Consider the following 21,061-nt stretch of genomic DNA (forward strand, 5'->3'; position numbering starts at 1 on the left):
TTACTGCGTTTTTATTAGAAGTAACACATAAACACACAAGTAGTCACAAGTATAAGGGTGCATTCTCAAGAAGGTCCTAGGTTCGATTCCCAGGTGGGGCGGTCCGGGTCCTTTCTGTGTGGAGTTTGCATGTTCTCCCCATGTCTGCGTGGGTTTACTCCGGCAGCTCCGGTTTCCTCCCACTCTCCAAAGACGTGCAAGTGAGGTGAATGGGCGATACAAAATTGTCCATGACTGTGTCCAATATAACCTTGTGAGCTGATGAGCCTTGTGTGATGAGTGGCTACGGTTTCCTGTCCTGAATGTAACCAGGGTGTAAAACATGACGTTAAAATCCTAATAAACAAACAATAAGGGCGCATTCACATGAGAAGCAGCAAAACCTCAAGCCTTGGAGCAAACTGCGGTAAAACGTCATCAAAGTGTGAATATGAGATGAATCTGCATTTATGTGGAATGACTGTCAAATCCAGTCTGAAAGCTCCACATGTATCTGTGTTTATCAGGATTTTCCTCACTGTTTCACTTTTAAACTTGTGTTATAGCTCGAGGTTCTGAGAAATTGTGAGAATCAGCTTTTCCGAGAGTCTTAAACACCTAAAAAAGCATAACATGGTTTAATGTCTTAAAAGAATGACACAGGAACACTAAACCTCTCTAAACCTTAATTATTACTTCTCATAAGTCAAGTCAAGCTTTGTTCACGTTAAGCTCTGTTCACATTAAGTGTTGTTCGTACTGTCTGAGTTGCTTTTACCACGTCATATCAAACAGTTCATCTCATTAGAGGCGCTTTGAAAAGTTCAGCGACAATCTGGGTCCAGGTTCAATTATGTGAAATTTGAATGCCACGGCAAACTTGAAAATCATCAATCAAAGTCCGAAGCGGCAAAATTGTGCGGTGTGCCACAGCTGGGGCAAAAGTGGTTTTGCCGCTTCTCATGTAAATGCGTCCTAATAGTATTGCATGCTTATCGGCTATTCAGCATATTTTACTAATTAAATGCAATCTGTCTAATCAACTGATCTGTTTACAGTGGAGCATGTTTAAAGCCAGTGTTTGTTTCTAAAGGATGATTTAAAACCTTAAAAATCTTTAAGTGTTTATATCAAAAAGCAACCTTAAGGGCGTAAAGAGAATGATGGATTTATGTAGCCACATAATGCAGGACTGAATTTTTTTATCCATCTTTTAAACTCAAATTGTGACCTAAATCAGGTCTGAGTAAGGACTTTAATCTCTTGTAATCTCTGTATGTACAAACACACACACACACACACACACACACTACAGCCTCTAGACTGATCTTTAAGCATATCCATTTTTTTCCCTCCGTCATTAGAACAATCATTGAGAATAACCATTTATGCCGCCTGCTTTTACCCATGACCCCAGCACACCCATTTCTCTCAGAAGTACCAAAGGCACCATAAAGTCTGTAACAAGCCCAATAAAACCTATAGGAGGGGAAATAAACTGTCATGACCATGACACTGCCTTCCCTCAGACGTCCACGTGACTGGCCTTAACAAATGACTGCAGAGAAAAGCACTTGGTGAGGCACGTCTGATCGGTTATAGTTTAACACCGGCCTGCTTTAGTACAGCGCTAATGGTCCATGAGGATCTAAAACAAAAGCTGAGCACATACACCCTGAATTATGGGTGTGGTTTGAATGTGGAGTCGAATAGCTTGTAGGCATGTTGTGACAAATTTATTATTAACAGTGATTAAATAATAATGCTGAATTAATTCAGCGGTGAGTCAGGTTAGGAGTCGTGTCCTTTGGCGTTGCTATTTTGGCCAGCAGAGGGGGCACGGAGGCACAGATGATTGACGTGATTAATGTTTCTCCTGATTGACTTCTGTAAGACTTTACTGACTTTAGGTGGAAGTTTTTCTATACAGATGTAGTATATCACATCTTTGTTGGCACACTTGCTTTTCTCTGAAGTCGTGATACTGGGCTGCTTGGTCCGGTCCGATCTTCTGCTGGCGTGTGATGCCAGCATTCTTTATCTTTTTGGGAAACTCACCCTGGTGTTATGGCATTTTGGGCCTCACAATAGAATTGCCCTGGGAGAGAGGATTGCCATAGAGGTGGTGTGACATCTATTTTTTGTGGTTGACCCCACTCATAAATCCACATTATGAACATATTGCGTCAGTTTCATAGGGTTGGTCGCTCATTTCCTGAACCTACAGGTTCTGACAAGTTGAGACTGCAGTGCCAACAATGCTGCTCCTACTAGATGGGATGGACACCTGGAGTGTTTGTACCAAAAATTTTCAGAACTTACAACAGACTTTATCACAGACTGGACTGAACAATGAAGAACTCCAATTATTTTTTTTTTTGTTAGTTAAAACTTTCAGTTCAATTTAATTTTGTGTTTGTATGACCAAAGAGGATGGAAGTCCCTGCTGAGTCTGGTTCCTCTCAAGGTTTGTTCCTGTAATTTTAAGGGAGTTTTTCCTTGCCACTGTCGCCCTTGGCTTGCTCAATAGGGGTTTTTGATCTGTCGGTCCTAAATTCTGTAAAGTTGCTTTGAGACAATGTCCATTGTAAAAAGCGCTATATAAATAAATTTGACTTGACTGACAGTTTCCTGTCCAGCCTGACATACAGTGACACAGTTCTCAGTTCTGCGCTATCCCTGTTCTATCCACTGTCTTCATTGCAGGCTGAGGATGTTATTGTGTCTTTCATTTCTTATTAAGTGTTTTATTATTTTGTCCACCTTTTTATTTGCAATTGGCCACTTTTTTGTGAGTGGCTCTTTATCCACTGTATTATTCTACCTTGGATTACCTTGGATGATGATTTGAAAGCAGCGCTGCATCAGTGGCTACGCGTTCAACCATAAACATTTTTTGCTGATGGCATTAAAAAGTTGGTACGACGCTGGAAAAATGCATCAGAAGGTAATGATGTAGAAAAGTGATAAAAATAAATAAAATAAATAATAAAGAAAAAATCTTTAAAGAAAAGTGTGGAAACTTTTTGAAAAACCCTCGTATATTGTATGCATGCAAATGCAAATTGAAATTATGCTATTGCATGTGCTAACTATTGCTAAAGCCACTCACACAGCCTAGTTTTGAAGCATTAAAAACAAATGAGGCTCCTAGATTAAGAAAAGACATCAGGATCTAAGCAGTAGAAACAAACATGGAGTTTTATGTTGCATTATAAGCAATATACACTATATGGCCAAAGTATTTGGACACCTGACCATGAGCTTGCTGGAAATCCTGTTTCAAAAACAGTGGTTTTATATATAGGGTGTGTTCAAAAACCTAGTGAGCTGCCTTGCTCTCTTACTGCCTACAAGTAGAGAGGATTCTAATAAGTCATTGACTTATAAGGCAGGTTAATCGAACGCGCTACTCAGACAGCGATAACATCAGTTTTAGCTAACTAAGCTAACACAGTTAGCCTTATGCCATTCAAACCAATGGGATGGGGTGGCACAATGCGCTAGCATGTCAAGTAACATCTCCATCCGTGTACCAAAAACGGTTAAATTTGCTGACAAGCCTGAATTTGCAAATAAAAACACTTGTGCAAGTTTATACAAATTAAAAATCAATAATCATTTATTTATGTTTGAAAATTACTCGTCCGCTAAGGCAGCATCGGATGCTCACTCGTTCTTGAGACAAAATACCACTGAAATTTTAAGATACCTTACTAGTGAGGATATTAAGGCATCTAGGATTTCGAACAGCCCTCTTCTCGGGAGTGCGCATAGGATGACGTAAAATGCGACTATGTAGAGAGCTCACTAGGTTTTCGAACACACCCATAGTGACCTCTATGTGACCTTTTAGCTGTAACAACAGCAACTCCTCAAAGAAGGCTTCTCACAAGACTTTGAAGTATGTCTGTGGGAAATTGTGCCAATTCAGTCAAAATATGACAACATTTGTGGGACTGGGCAGTGATGTTGGTCAAATAAGCCTTAGTTTATGTTCCAGTTCTGTTGACAGGGGCTGACGTCAGGGCTCTGTGCAGGTCACTGGAGTTTCTTTAAATTGAGCTTTTCTTTATAGAGCTTGCTTTGTGCACAGGGGTACAGTCATGCTTCCCTAAATTGAAGTTCCTTTAAATAATTTATTCATTACATCTGTTAACAATTGTTGTGGCTGAAACACATGAATTTCAAAATTGAAGTACACAATACTTTAGTCCACTGTTAGAATAAATTTTATATTTCACGTTTTTAATTTGTGATTCTTAATTTATGTCCTTTATAAACAATCATATTTTACTCTGTGATCAGTTAGGCCTGAATTCTCTTACATTTTAACCAACAACATAGCAGGCTCCATTTAACCTTGAGTTAGTGATAGTCTGCTCTTTGTTATTCTTAGTGAGACACATCCTAAACACTCATCTATTACAGAGAGATCTTCTGCGCTAAACCAGATTTTAATTATCATGTTTTCCCGTTCTGTCTCTGCACAACTACCTTAACTCTTCTCTATAGTATCATGTGGAGTTTAGGTCTACGTGACCCCTTCATCTGTTCACTACATACACCGATCAGCCATAACATTAAAACCACCTCCTTGTTTCTCCACCAACACCTACCACATAGAAGCACTTTGTAGTTCTACAGTTACTGACTGTAGTCCATCTGTTTCTCCAAATACTTTTTAACCTGCTTTCACCCTGTTCTTCAATGGTCAGGACCCCCACAGGACCACCACAGAGCAGTTATAATTTGGGTGGTGAATCATTCTCAGCACTGCAGTGACACTGACATGGTGGTGGTGTGTTAGTGTGTGTTGTGCTGGTATGAGTGGATAAGACACAGCAGCGCTGCTGGAGTTTTTAAACACCTTATTGTCACTGCTGGACTGAGAATAGTCCACCAACCAAAAACATCCAGCCAACAGCGCCCCGTGGGCAGCATCCTGTGACCTCTGATAAAGGTATGGAAGATGACCAACTCAAACAGCAGCAATAGATGAGCGATCGTCTCTGACTTTACATCTACAAGGTGGACCAACTAGGTAGGAGTGTCTAATAGAGTGGACAGTGAGTGGACACGGTATTTAAAAACTCCATCAGCGCTGCTGTGTCTGATCAACTCATACCAGCACAACACACACTTACACACCACCACCATGTCAGTGTCACTGCAGTGCTGAGAATGATCCGCCACCCAAATAATACCTGCTCTGTGGTGGTCCTGCGGGGGTCCTGACCATTGAAGAACAGGGTGAAAGCAGGCTAAAAAGGTATTTAGAGAAATAGATAGACTACAGTCAGTAATTGTAGAACTACAAAGTGCTTCTATATGGTAAGTGGAACTGATAAAATGGACAGTAAGTGTAGAAACAAGTAGCTGGTTTTAATGTTATGGCTGATCGGTGTATTTGCATGTATGTATAACGTCCATATGTAGTGTATCTCAATTACTTCATTCATATTAAAACGTTAACACATCTCAGTGTGTACATTTGTTCATCCCTCACAGTTTTCTCACATATAATCCACCACCAACAGAACAGGGGTGCACAATTGCAATCAGACTCAGCAAATTGGATTCAGCTAAATTTTTTACTACAAAGACATGATTGCCAATCAGACATTTCACTCCTGATCTGTGTGGCATCGCAATTTGCATCAACCACTTTATCATGGTCATGGTGGGTTCAGTTTTTAACAGGTTTCATTACATTTACATCTGTGACATTTAACAGACGCTTTAATCCTTTATGCTTTTTTTTATTTTAAGGGGACAATGGTAGCCTAGTAGGTAAAGCTTTGGGCTATCAACAGGAAGATTGGAGGTTCAAATCCAGGCTCTGCTATGCAGCCACTGATGGGTCCTTGAGCAAGGCCCTTAACTCTGTCAGCTCCAGGGGCGCCGTACGATGGCTGACCCTGCGCTCTGACCCGAGCTTCCAAAAAAGCTGGGATATGCAAAGAAAGAATTTCACCATACTGTACATCTGTATATGTATATATAAGAAATAAAGCATAACTTATCTTATCTTTATCCAAAGTGACTGAATACAGTTTGAGCAACAGTCAGGGGCCCAACAGTGAAACTTGGCAACAGTGGAGCTTGAACTGGCAACCTTCTGATTGCTAATTGCTGATCACTAAGCTACTACTACCCGGGGTGCAATGCAGGAACACTCTGGACAGAAAGCCAATCCATTGCAGGCCTTAAGTCATCCACTACATCCCCTCACCCCCCAAACCCAGTCATGTCTGTGAAGACACCCAACCTTTCAACAGAGATCTCAGCAATAGTGAGAGCAATAGACCGCTGCATCACCTGAGCTTATGTGTTTATTCAGCCCACAAATTAGCCAATAAAATCAGCTGTTAAAATTATAAATTGGATTTAGTCCTTAAAATTGATAAACCTGTACAATGGTGTCATTAAGTCATATAGTGACATCGTATTTACTATCTACATTTTCAGCATTTAGCAGACACTGTTATCCAAAGTGACTTACAGTCTAACCAATGGAGACTTAAGGGCGACCAGCGACCTTCTACTTACTAGACCTACTCAACGTACCTTAACCACTAGGCTGCAACTGCCCAGATTTACCACATAGGATCTATAACCAAAATATGCAGCTAAACACTTATCAGATTGATTTCTATCCTTCAGTCATTTTAAATTACAAACACAACCAGCATTCCTGAAATGACCTTCACGCTTGCTCCCACAACAGATACAAAAATGATCTGTTTACATTTAAACAGCCTGCATGTGTTTCCCTTAAATATAAATGACCTCTGTTGCATATCAAGGCTAATGTGACCTGGACAGACCTGAAATATTCCCTTATTTGATTTTTCATAGAGTTTGTTACTTTATCAGCTTGCACAATTTCTTTGGCAGTGATATAAACCTTGCACATTTATTTTACACACGCAAACCTTTAGTAAACCAGGAGCTTAGATGGTAAATTCTGCAAATACATTTTAAACCTATGATTGTTGACAAGCAGATGATTAGCATCTGGACACCCAGCCTGGAATATAAAAAAATTAAAACTGGGATTGCAGCTGGATCAGTCTAGAGTCTGTCACGACACAGCGCGCATACACACACACACACACACACACACACACACTCACTGCCCTTATCACTACCAAAACATATACTGTACATACACACACATACACATACAGTATATCAGCTAAAGAATAGGGGAAAAAAACAGAATAAAGATTATAATAGTTAAAATTTAACTGGCCATAAAATATTGCAGTTTTCAGGACATATAAAATGATTATGATATTATAAATACTGATAGATTTGATCTATTTATTTAGGAAGGCATTAAGGTGTTGAATGGCTATTAGGTATTTAAAAAAGCCAAGGTGACATCTTCTCCTGTAGCTCTTTGTTATTCCATTACCTTAACTGTTGTTTAAACTTTACTAGTGTATTATGCATCTAGTTATACGTGTATTATGCATTCTGTTATAAGTGTATTATGCATCTAGTTATATGTGTATTATGCATTCTGTTATGTGTATCAGCATTAAATTATAAGAGTATCATGCATTTTGTTATAAGTGTATTACGCATCCTGTTATAAGTGTATTATGCATTCTGTTATAAGTGTATTATGCATTCTGTTATAACTTGTACTCGTACTCGCAAACGAGGCTCCGATACTAAACATCCAATATCGTTGCACTTTGCTGCTTTATGCCTAGTTCACACTACATGATTTTCTGATTTGAAAGAAAAATAAATCTGAGTGGATTTGACAACACGAATAGCATGGATTGTTCTATAGTGAGTTGGAGGTTAATAAATATTTTTGCAATGCAGTGTTGGTGTTATGTTTTGTAGAGGATAAAATCAGAAATACTGTAAAACGTGTGTGTGTGCCAGTGTATTCTGATATAAACTATATTAATTAAGCCCCTGTCCCACCTGTTTACACTCCTCCCCTGCGTTTCCCCTCACACCGTATCCTGCGTTCTTGAGAGCCGAGTTTTAATCGCCGAGCGAACGCCGAGTTGCTCCCGAGCCGGCAAATCTAGCGCTGAGCTCGGGAGCAACTCGGCTCTCGATCGCTAAGTGTGAACTATCCAACAACTCAATCCGACCGGCTCGCCGAGCGTCAGATATCTGATGTGAGATGTGCGACTGGGAATGAGTGACATGTCGAACAGCCAATGAGAATGCAGGATACGGTGTGAGGGGAAACGCAGCAGGGAAGTGTAAACAGGTGGGACAGGGGCTTAATTCATATAGTTTATATCAGAATACACCGGCACACACACATTTTACAGTATTTCTGACCTGATCGTTCTCTACAAAACATAACAACAAAACACCAACATTACAAAAATATTTATTAACCTCCAACTCACTACAGAACAATCCATGCTGTTCGTGTTGCCAAATTCACTCAGATTCTTTTATTTTTCCTCCTTGATTTCATCACGTCAGCGCACGAACACTTTGATCACTCGCTACTTGTTGACGTGCATTTTTGGACGTGGTATCATTAAACTTCTCGTCACTTTGTTTAAAAAAACAGTATTCTAAATAGGTATCGGTATCGGTATCGGCAAGTACAAAAATACATGTACTTGTACTTGTACTCGGTTGGGAAAAAATGGTATCGATGCATCCCTAGTTATAAGTGTATTATGCAATCTGCTATAAGTGTATTATGCATTCTGCTATAAGTGTTTTATGCATCCAGTTCTAAGTGTATTATGCGTTCTGTTATAAGTTTGTTATGCATTCTGTTATAAGTGTATTATGCATTTTGCTATAACTGTTTTATGCATTCTGTTCTAAGTGTATTATGCATTCTATTATAAGTGTATTATGCATTTTGCTATAACTGTTTTATGCATTCTGTTATAAGTGTATTATGCGTTCTGTTATAAGTTTGTTATGCATTCTGTTAAAAATGTATTATGCATCCTGTTATAAGTGTATTATGCATTATAAGTGTATTATGCATTCTGTTTTAAATGTATTATGCATTATAAGTGTTTCATGCATTCTGTTATAAGTGTATTATGCATCTAGTTTTAAGTGTATTATGCATTCTGTTATAAGTGAATTATGCATTATAAGTGTATTATGCATCCCATTATAAGTGTATTATGCATCTAGTTATAAGTGTATTATGCATTTTGCTATAACTGTTTTATGCATTCTGTTCTAAGTGTATTATGCATTCTGTTATAAGTGTATTATGCATTTTGCTATAACTGTTTTATGCATTCTGTTATAAGTGTATTATGCATTCTGTTATAAGTTTGTTATGCATTCTGTTAAAAATGTATTATGCATCCTGTTATAAGTGTATTATGCATCCTGTTATAAGTGTATTATGCATTATAAGTGTATTATGCATTCTGTTTTAAATGTATTATGCATTATAAGTGTATTATGCCTTCTGTTTTAAATGTATTATGCATTATAAGTGTTTCATGCATTCTGTTATAAGTGTATTATGCATCTAGTTTTAAGTGTATTATGCATTCTGTTATAAGTGAATTATGCATTATAAGTGTATTATGCATCCCATTATAAGTGTATTATGCATCTAGTTATAAGTGTATTATGCATTCTGTTATAAGTGAATTATGCATTATAAGTGTTTTATGCATCCCGTTATAAGTGAATTATGCATCTAGTTTTAAGTGTATTATGCATTCTGTTGTAAGTGTATTATGCATCTAGTTATACGTGTATTATGCATTCTGCTATTAGTGTTTTATGCATCCAGTTATAAGTGTATTATGCATTCTGTTATAAGTGTATTATGCATTATAAGTGTTTTACGCATCCTGTTATGTGTATTATGCATCTAGTTAAAAGTGTATTATGCATCCTCTCATGAGTGTATTATGCATTATGTTATGTCTATTATGCATCCTGTTATAAGTGTATTATGCATCCTGTTATAATTATGCATCTAGTTATAAGTGTATTATACATTCTGTTATAAGTGTATTATGCATCTAGTTAAAAGTGTATTAAGCATCCTCTTATGAGTGCATTATGCATTCTGTTAAGTGTATTATGCATTCTGTTATAAGTGTATTATGCATCTAGTTATAAGTGTATTATGCATTCTGTTATAAGTGTATTATGCATTTTCTTATAAGTGTATTATGCATCTTATTATAAGTGTATCATGCATCTAGTTATAAGTGTATTATGCATCCTCTTATAAGTGTATTATGCATTCTGTTATAGGTGTATTATGCATTATAAGTGTATTATGCATCTTGTTATAAGTGTATTATGCATCTTGTTATAAGTGTATTATGCATCTAATTATAAGTTTATTATGCATTTTAAGCGTTTTATGCATCCTGTTTTAAGTATATTATGCATTGTAAGTGTATTATACATTATAAGTGTATTATGCATTCAGTTTTAAGTGTATTATGCATTATAAGTGTATTATGCATTCTGTTATACATTCACAGTGTCAGCAAATACTGATATAAAATACAAATACAGATCCCTCACATACGTCCTCACATTAGGCAGCTGATTCACTTGAAGTCAGTTATTGACACATCAGAGGAGTGATAATGGAGACAGCATAGCCCCTTTTACTCCATATAAACACAGGCTTATCTTTACTGGTAATGATAATGCTTGGCAGTCTATCAGGTCGCCTCCTCTAACACATAAACAACCTGGTACACACATTTTCACAAACAACAGATCTGGTGGTATTCACCTTCAGGACACTTTGCTCCAATAACTGTGTTTTCTTTCAGCCTCGTGTCTTACTAACAGTTTCACTGCTGATTCATTCAGAAATGATCTCACTCGACGGCTCATTACTGAGCACAGACAGCATTTATATTTTCAATCATTTACATCTGGGATCATTTTTTTCATTATTAGTTCTACCTGACAGTGTGGTGTTATCAGACAGTGCCAGACTAACTTAATCTGAACGACCATTATTATGTTATTTTACTCATGTTTACTGTTTACATTATTAGGTAATGCTGTTTGGGCAGATGTCGAAAAATTTTGAAGAAGTGGTTTTCTAAGGTAAAGAAACGTGCTGGTCATATCGTCTCCCAACAAAACCAACTGTAAACTGTACATGGGTAAGTTGCATGTTATGTATGTTATGTAATAAGTCTACCATGTCTCTTCCTATAGCTCTTTGTTATTATGTTACCTTAACTGTATTCTGACCTTAACTTCTAAATCACATGACAGAACAGTTAAGAATATTTTATTTTACTAATCCTACAGTGATTTCAAATGACAATATATATTTTTTTAATTGTATACTTTTTTTTACATTCATGCACTGTTATTACTGTCCATATACACAGCATATACATGTCAGTAGAACCATATAGACAACTAACCTCAATCTCTACTCTCAGTATTTCTCTCACCAGATATCAGACTTTGTTTACACACAAACAACCCTCATACTTAGATAGATAGATAGATAGATAGATAGATAGATAGATAGATAGATAGATAGATAGATAGATAGATAGATAGATAGATAGATAGATAGATAGATAGATAGATAGATAGATAGATAGATAGATAGATAGATAGATAGATAGATAGGCAGGCAGGCAGGCAGGCAGGCAGGCAGGCAGGCAGACAGACAGACAGACAGACAGACAGACAGACAGACAGGCAGGCAGACAGACAGACAGACAGACAGACAGACAGACAGATAGATAGATAGATAGATAGCAACATTTGTAATTTTTCTTAAATTATAAGTTTAAAAGTAACAAAAAAGGAGAAAGAAAAATAAGATGTATGATGCATATTGTTATAAGTGTATTATACATTCAGTTATCAGTGTATTATGCATTGTTATAAGTGTATTATACATTCAGTTATCAGTGTATTATGCATTCTGTTATAATTGCACTATGCATCTTGTTATGAGTGTATTATACATTCTGTTATAAGTGTATTATGAATTCTGTTATAACTATTTTATGCACCCTGTTATAAGTGTATTATGGTTCCTTTAATAAGTGTACTGTGTGTTCTGTTATAAGTGTATTATGCATCTAGTTATAAGTGTATTATGCATCTAGTTATAAATGTATGATGTATCTAGTTCTAAGTGTATTATACATTCTGTTATAATTTCATTATGCATCCTGTTCTAAGTGTATTATACATTCTGTAATAAGTGTATTATACATTCTGTTATAATTGTATTATGCACATTGTTATAAGTGTACTATACATTCAGTTATCAGTGTATTATGCATTCTGTTATAAGTGTATTATCCATTCTGTTATAATTTCATTATGCTTCTAGTTATAAGTGTATTATGCATTTAGTTATAAGTGTATTATGAATTCTGTTATAAGTGTAAAAAAAAGAAGAGGAGAAAGAAAGATAAAATGTATGAACGTAAAACACAGCATTAACACTCAGACACACACACATGCAAAGAGAGAAAAGTGTAATAAAAGTCTACTCACAGTCCTCGCAGTCTAAGCCAGATCTTCTCGATCTGCTCCGGCTGTAGATACTTCAAAGAGTTGTTCTCAAAATCCTCAATCTCCTTGGTGGGTGATTCCATGTTAAAAAAGTCAACCAGACAAAACGACATGAACGTGGGTTATCCGGTGGCCAGGGCAGTGCCAGCAGCACGAGTGTTTGTTCTGAAGTGAAGTAGACGGGCTAGAGCCCGGAGTCTGTCAGAATGACAGCTGGATCCTATCCCTCATCCTCTCGCTCTCTCTCTCTCTTTCTCTCTCGCTCTCTCTCGTGCTTTTACTTTCTCTCCCTGGCTGGGTTAAACCTTCCCGCTGAGAGAAAGCCTGTGTCGCCAGCGCTGTGGTCAGGAGCGTGGTGAGAGAGGGGAAAGAGCTGCGAGGGGCCACGCTTCCTCTTCCAAATTTTACGCATCAAAGAATCACCCCTGCCACAGCCTGCCTGATGCCACAGTGGCCTGCTGCCTAGAGAAGGGACATAATCAATACACACTGAGCCTGCAGATGACCTACTGCTGCTTTTTTGTTTGGACTGACAGGAATAAGAGAGCATGCAAGAGAGAGAGAGAGAGAGAGAGAGATAAAGAGAGAAAGCCGGCTCCACGTGAATACGCGTGTCTGAGAGCAGGAGTGTAAGGTCAGCCAATGAGAGAAGGTGTACGCTTTAGAACGAAGGAGAGAAAGAAAGTGCAGCTCTCTCACACTCTGTTGTGGTATGATTAACAGAAAAGTGTGTGTAAGAATTCAGCCATAACATTAAAACCACCTCCTTGTTTGTACACTCACTGTCCATTTTATCAGCTCCACTTACCATATAGAAGCACTTTGTAGTTCTACAATTACTGACTGTAGTCCATCTGTTTTTCTACATGCTTTGTTAGCCCCCTTTCAAGCAGTTCTTCAATGGTCAGGACCCCCACAGAGCAGGTATTACTCAGGTGGTGGATCATTCTCAGCACTGCAGTTACACTAACATGGTGGTGGTGTGTTAGTGTGTGTTGTGCTGGTATGAGTGGATCAGAAACAGCAGCACTGCTGGAGTTTTTAAATACCGTGTCAACTCACTGTCCACTCCATTAGACACTCCTACCTAGTTGGTCCACCTTGTAGATGTAAAGTCAGAGACGATCGCTCATCTATTGCTGCTGCTTGAGTTGGTCATCTTCTAGACCTTCATCAGTGGTCACAGGACGCTGCCCACGGGGCGCTGTTGGCTGGATATTTTTGGTTGGTGGACTATTCTCAGTCCAGCAGTGACAGTGAGGTGTTTAAAAACTCCAGCAGCGCTGCTGTGTCTTATCCACTCATACCAGCACAAAACACACTAACACACCACCACCATGTCAGTGTAACTGCAGTGCTGCGAATGATCCACCACCCAATTAATACCTGCTCTATAGCGGTCCTGTGGGGGTCCTGACCATTGAAGAACAGGGTGAAAGGGGACTAACAAAGCATTCAGAGAAATAGATGGACTACAGTCAGTAATTGTAGAACTACAAAGTGCTTCTATATGGTAAGTGGAGCTGATATAATGGACAGTGAGTGTAGAAACAAGGCAGTGGTTTTAATGTTATGGCTGATCGGTGTACATATATATACTTTCATTTGCACCAAAGCAGGTGAAATTGATTCACAATCACTTATTCTTCTTATTGCACAAACTGAATCCCTGAAGTTTCACTGACTTGGTGTTATACCAAGACTAAGGCAACACCCATAAGAACAAATAAGAACAGTTTCAGTCTCTGTCACTGTTCTTTCCCTTGACCGAATGATTGGACACGTTCTTTGTCCAACTATGACAGATTTTGCTGGGCCAAAAGTACACATACAGCATATTAGATTATTAATTTGGTGTAGAAAAATCTATAATGCCATTTAACTTTGTGACTTGGCTCCCCTAATTACTTGTAAGTAATTATGATTGATACAGTCAATGATTTCTTTGTGTCTATATAAATAGGGAGAACTTAATTTTGAACTCGTCTGGCATAAATCTTATAATACAAAAGGCCACTGAGCCGTGAAGTGTAAGTTTCTTGAAGTAAAAGGTCAATATGAAAAAGGAGCCTAATGGTCAACAAGCTCCATGGACAAGCAGTGAATCACACAATGTCTTACAATGACAATGGAACTGGTGCATTCACACACACACACACATAGCAAAACTTTGCAAAGAGCAAGAAAAACATTTATAAGGAAGTGAACAGTAAGTCAGAAGTGTTAAAGTTTTACTAAAATTGTGTTTCTAATGGTCTGAAGGGGTATTGCAACCAAAGTATATACACTGATCAGCCATAACATTAAAACCACCTCCTTGTTTCTACACTCACTGTCCATTTTATCAGCTCCACCTTTTATAGAAGTACTTTGTAGTTCTACAATTACTGACTGTAGTCCATCTGTTTCTCAGCATACTTTTTTAGCCTGCTTTTACCCTGTTCTTCAATGGTCAGGACCCCCACAGGACCACCGCAGAACAGGTATTATTTGGATGGTGGATCATTTTCAGCACTGCAGTGACACTGACATGGTGGTGGTGTGTTAGTGTGTGTTGTGCTGGTATAAGTGGATCAGACACAGCGGCGCTGCTGGAGTTTTTAAATACCGTGTCCACTCACTGTCCACTCTATTAGACACTCCTACCTCATCCAATTCATCCCAAAGATGTTGAGTTGGGTTAAGGTCTGGGCTCTGTGCAGGCCACTGAAGTTCCTTAAAATCAAACCTATTGAACCAAGTCTTTATAAGAAGAAGATTACGAAATTTCACAGATGCTTTTATCCAAAGCGACTTACAGTACTGTGACAGTATACAGTCTCAGCAATTGAGGGTTAAGGGCCTTGCTCGAGGGCCCAACAGTAAAAACCTGGAACTGCTGGGGGTTGAACCAGTGACCTTTACTTTACTAGTCCATTACCTTAACCACTGGGCTACAACTGCCCAAGCAGTTATCAACCTGGTTTCATTCTAAAGCAAAAAAGTGTACTCCAAAACTGTTGCAACAAAGTTAAAAGCATAGAATACCTTGTATAATTCATATTTAAAATTGTTGCCACTGGGTGTGGTTAAAACACTCAAACACATTTATATGCCACATATTTATCAATGTTGTGTATAATGGACTAAATACAAGACCACTGTTCCAAACTTATGGTGCAGCCGCAAACCTGTCTGGACAAAATAATATCCAGTGGCCTTAGCAAACTCATCAGGACAACAAAGCAAAATCTAGTCAACCAACCAAAGCTTAGTTAAGGAATCAGTTCTGGAATATCCTGGTGTAACGATATATGGGCTATTACAAGACAAGAGGGGGTGGACACACATGCAGAGATGTCAAACAAAACTTTTATTAATAACTAAAGACAAGACAAAACAAACAGACACAAAACACGACCTATGCTAAGCTAACATGAATCCTATGTCAAACAAGAACTACAGAACATGAGCTAACAGGAGCAAACAGGACAAACAGGGAAAACTAAACAAACAAGGTAAAGGCTAACAAACAAAGGCTAAACAGCGCTAAACAGGACTAAACAAGTCTCACAAACAGACAGACAGACAGAATCAAAAGCAAAGTATCGCATAGCAAACCAAACCGACAGAGTTAAATTAAGCAAATCCAAAATAGTCTCCACCTGACTGATCCCCAGCTCCCTTCTTACATGCCCTGAGCTCAGACGAGGTGCAGCTGAGGGTAATTAGCAGGGGACCAATCATACTGAGTGGCGTTGGCTTCAGCCTGAAAACAAAATAACGTGCTCCTGAAGTGGGGGGCGTGGCACATAAACAAAGTTCAGGAGCACAGAGTATTGAATCGTGACACCTGGAGTGACCTTTTCTCGATTTAAATCCTTCAGAAAATCTTTGATGGGATTTATAGACAAACATCAAACCTCAATGTGCTGGAAGCTTTTGTATGAGAGGAACGGGTGTACAAAAGAAGTTTCTGAAGCTTGTTAGCACTTACTGAAATCACTTATCAGAGGTTATTAAGGTAAAAGGATGTTCCACAAGTACTGAGGCTGGGGGTTGAATAATAGTGCAGATTGACATTTGTCAGGAGAGCTTGATGTTTTTGTTTGCTGAGTGTATCAATAAAATTCTTTCTCTTTTTTACTGAGACTTCTTGTTTTTGTATTTTCAAATGTGTTTCATTTGTATACACCAATTTACATCACAAGAATTTTTACATTTTTCTTGAATCTTTATTTAACTGACGTTTTATATTTTGGCTGACCAGCTGGGTTGTATTTTGTAATTATAAGTCAATTTTAAATTTGATGCCAGTAACACATTCAAAGTAAGAGTGAAAAATACAGAGAATATTCATTTTCATTTTCTGCATTTAGCAGACGCTCTTATCCAGAGCCGTTACCACAACTGCCTCCCACCCTTGACGGCGACGCTGCTTCCACAGTAAACATTTCCCTACTCTAGTTTAAAAAAAAGCAAATATAAAAAAAGAATATTAAAATTATATTTTATGATAAGCAGGTGAATTGGTATCAGGTGAGGGAATCATGAACATTTTTATCAATGGAAAATAATTAAAAAAAAAAAAAAAAAATGCATTAAAGTTTGTCAGTGACAACATTATTTTTTCTTTGAACTTTTGTCAGTTAAATAAAGGAGTAAGATAATTAACAAATTACAGTTTCTAGTATTTAATGCATTTTACTACATGTCCCAACTAGCATTTGTTTATTTATTTATTTATTAGGATTTTAACGTCCTGTTTACACTTTGGTTACATTCATGACAGAAACGGTAGTTACTCATTACACAAGATTCATCAGTTCACAAGTTTTTAATGTCAAACACAGTCATGGACAATTTAGTATCTTCAGTTCACCTCACTTGCATGTTTTTGTACTGTGGAAGGAAACCGGAGCTCCCGGAGGAAACCCACACAGACATGGGAAGAACATGGACTCCCCCACCTGGGGATCAAACTCAAAACCTTTTTGCTGTGAGGTGACAGTGCTATCCACCAAGCCACCGTGCCGCCCCCAACTACTATAAACTACGTAAGGTTTATACAGTACATGTACAAATGTGTCGTTGTCCCTCCCTGGTGTCATGTGTCAAGGTCCCAGGTGTAAATGGGGAGCAGGGCTGTTAAATTTGGTGTTTTGGGTACAATTCTCTCATACTGGCCACTGGATATTCAACATGGCACCTCATGGCAAAGAACTCTCTGAGGATGTGAGAAATAGAATTGTTGCTCTCCACAAAGATGGCCTGGGCTATAAGAAGATTGCTAACACCCTGAAACTGAGCTACAGCATGGTGGCCAAGGTCATACAGCGGTTTTCCAGGACAGGTTCCACTCGGAACAGGCTTCGCCAGGGTCGACCAAAGAAGTTGAGTCCACGTGTTCGGCGTCATATCCAGAGGTTGGCTTTAAAAAAGACACATGAGTGCTGCCAGCATTGCTGCAGAGGTTGAAGACGTGGGAGGTCAGCCTGTCAGTGCTCAGACCATACGCCGCACACTGCATCAACTCGGTCTGCATGGTCGTCATCCCAGAAGGAAGCTGACACACAAGAAAGCCCGCAAACAGTTTGCTGAAGACAAGCAGTCCAAGAACATGGATTACTGGAATGCCCTGTTGTCTGACAAGACCAAGATAAACTTGTTTGGCTCAGATGGTGTCCAGCATGTGTGGCGGCACCCTGGTGAGAAGTACCAAGACAACGGTATCTTGCCTACAGTCAAGCATGGTGGTGGTAGCATCATGGTCTTGGGCTGCATGAGTGTTGCTGGCACTGGGGAGCTGCAGTTCATTGAGGGAAACATGAATTCCAACATGTACTGTGACATTCTGAAACAGAGCATGATCCCCTCCCTTCGAAAACTGGGCCTCATGGCAGTTTTCCAACAGGATAACGACCCCAAACACAACCTCCAAGATGACAACTGCCTTGCTGAGGAAGCTGAAGATAGAGGTGATGGACTAAACCCAATTGAGCACCTGTGGCGCATCCTCAAGTGGAAGGTGGAGGAGTTCAAGGTGTCTAACATCCACCAGCTCCGTGATGTCATCATGGAGGAGTGGAAGAGGATTCCAGTAGCAACCTGTGCAGCTCTGGTGAATTCCATGCCCAGGAGGGTTAAGGCAGTGCTGGATAATAATGGTGGTCACACAAAATATTGACACTTTGGGCACAATTTGGACATGTTCACTGTGGGGTGTACTCACTTATGTTGCCAGCCATTTAGACATTAATGGCTATGTGTTGAGTTATTTTCAGAAGACAGTAAATCTACACTGCTATACAAGTTGTACACTGACTACTCTAAGTTATATCCAAGTTTCATGTCTATAGTGTTGTCCCATGAAAAGATATAATGAAATATTTGCAGAAATGTGAGGGGTGTACTCACTTTTGTGATACACTGTATGTTTAATTTCTTCAACCACTTTATCCTGGTCAATAATTAACTCTTGTGCACCCAGGTGGCGCAGCGGGATATTCCACTAGCACACCAGTGCCGAGATGCTGAACTCCTCGGTTCGAAACTCGGCGTTGCCACCGGACGGCTGGGCGCCATCTAGCAGGCATAATTGGCAGTGCCTGCAGCAGACACTAATTGGCCACCATGTCTGCTAGGGCGGGATAACCGGACTATGTGGATATGGTCTTCAAACGCTGTGCAAGGACCCTGTTTAGCAGATAGAGGCGCCTGTGCAAAATGCAGGGGTGAGAAGAAAGGGTCCACTAGGACTGGGCACATGTCGAAGGAGGCATGAGCAGCAATATACCCTCCTTGAATGCAATCAGGGATCCCCCAGCAGCGGAAGACAGATGCTAAATCGGGAGAAAAATTAGAGAAAATGCATAAATAAAACAGAACAAAAAATAAACTCTTGCAATTGGCATGTAGCATCAAAACTCTTTGATGGACAAACTAGCAAGATACGAAGATAAGTGCTCCATAACTGCATCAAATACGGCAACTCACATATTAATGTAATGACTCAAAATACTTCAAATGAACCAGTGACGCTCTGTTTCGTCCCATTTCTGAGCAAGGAGGAATGCATTGCTAAATTCTGCTGTCAAAAAATGAACAGTCCTATTCGTATAGTGGGAATCAAAATGTTAAATTCCTTCACCAAGTCGTGAGATGTTTCCACAGCAGAGATAAGAAAGCACTGTTTACCCTGATCTTGTTTTTCTGCTCTGATACAAAACCCCTAATATTTATTTGTCTGCCTGAATGGCTTAAAGGAACAAGAGAAAGACAAATATGCCTTAACCTTCTTACAGCCTTCGTGTTGCCTTGATATCTTCTCTTCCATATATGTTCTCTTACAGGTCAAGTGTACAGGTCAGTGTGGATTTTTCAGCCTAGTCAATAAGGTTATGTTTAATTCACCCAGTCCATACCACCTTGTTTAACCAGGTTGATAGGATATCAAGTCAAGTCAAATTTAAGAGACGTACCGGTTTCTCTTCTTGAAGCACAAACTTGTTTTCACTTTCCCATCTTTCATTAAATTCTCTTCCTTCTGCTTCAATTTTCTCTTCGTGTACATGTTGGGATTATTTGTAAATATTTCTCAACATCACTTGTTGGAAAACCGCCTTAGTTAAAAACACTGATGTGGAAACACTGCCATCTAGTGGGCAGCTGTAGCCTAGTGGTTAAGGTACTGGACTAGTAACCAGAAGGTTGCCAGTTCAAGCCCCACCACTGCCAGGTTACCATTGTTGGGCCCTTGAGCAAGGCCCTTAACCCTCACTTGCTCAGATTGTATACTGTTACAGTACTGTAAGTCGCTTTGAATAAAAGCGTCTGCTAAATGCCAAAAATGTAAATGTAGTGGCGGGATACGGTCACTTTGCGGGTCACAAAATCGGCATTGTGGGAGATGAAGTTTATGTACGATTTTACAGTGTACTTTAAGACAATTGTCAATTGTCTCACGGGCCACATACAATGATGTAGCGGGCCGAATCAGTGGCTATGTTACTTTAAACCTATTTGAATAGGCACAGAGAAGTCATCAACCCTAATTAATCACAATAAGGTTACAATGATACAAGACTGAATGACATATACAGTAGTTCATTATCACAATCAAGTTGATCTAAGTTGCTGCTTTTATTTTCAACCAAGCAGATTTTTATCTGAATTGTATTACTTTAACTTACATCAAAGAAGTACATACGTCTTCCTATGATCTTATCTACGGTTATCTAGGTAGTTTAGGTCATCCTTACATTTACACATCTAGATGTATAGATTACAAATCTTTACTGTTGTTGTGCACTTTTATCTTATCATTAGTTGGACTTTAGGTCTTTTTTTACTGGCGATAAAGACAAGACCTGAGTCGACTGTATGTGAAATGTTTTGTAGGCTCAGCATAGAAGTGTTGCTGTGTAAAGTCACACATAAATAAGAAACACTCACTTCCTGTCTACAAACACACACACACATATACACACACAGTAAGACTTTGGATCTGGGTGACTCAGCCCAGCCATTTTCAATTAGCAGATGTGAAGTGGGGTTATAAGGGGGTTAAGCTTAAAGAGAGCAACTCTTTATC

At 38.9% G+C, this 21,061-nt stretch overlaps 1 protein-coding gene across 2 annotated transcripts in view; it reads right to left on the bottom strand.

The window, feature by feature from the left end:
* Positions 1-21,061, bottom strand: part of pde1ca (phosphodiesterase 1C, calmodulin-dependent a) — a 176,489-nt gene that overhangs the window by 113,699 nt on the left and 41,729 nt on the right. Inside the window, exon 1 of one of the 2 annotated variants that reach the window (XM_062991406.1) lies at positions 12,472-12,611. The exons of the other annotated variant lie outside the window; for it this stretch is intronic. Within the exon in view, the coding sequence (XP_062847476.1) occupies positions 12,472-12,602 (131 nt within the window). The 5' untranslated portion in view covers positions 12,603-12,611. Of the gene's footprint in view, positions 1-12,471; positions 12,612-21,061 lie in introns of those variants that run through there. 2 annotated transcript variants of the gene reach the window in all.

The sequence above is a fragment of the Trichomycterus rosablanca genome, chromosome 3 (genome assembly GCF_030014385.1).
Source record: "Trichomycterus rosablanca isolate fTriRos1 chromosome 3, fTriRos1.hap1, whole genome shotgun sequence".
NCBI classification, from domain to species: Eukaryota; Metazoa; Chordata; class Actinopteri; order Siluriformes; family Trichomycteridae; genus Trichomycterus; species Trichomycterus rosablanca.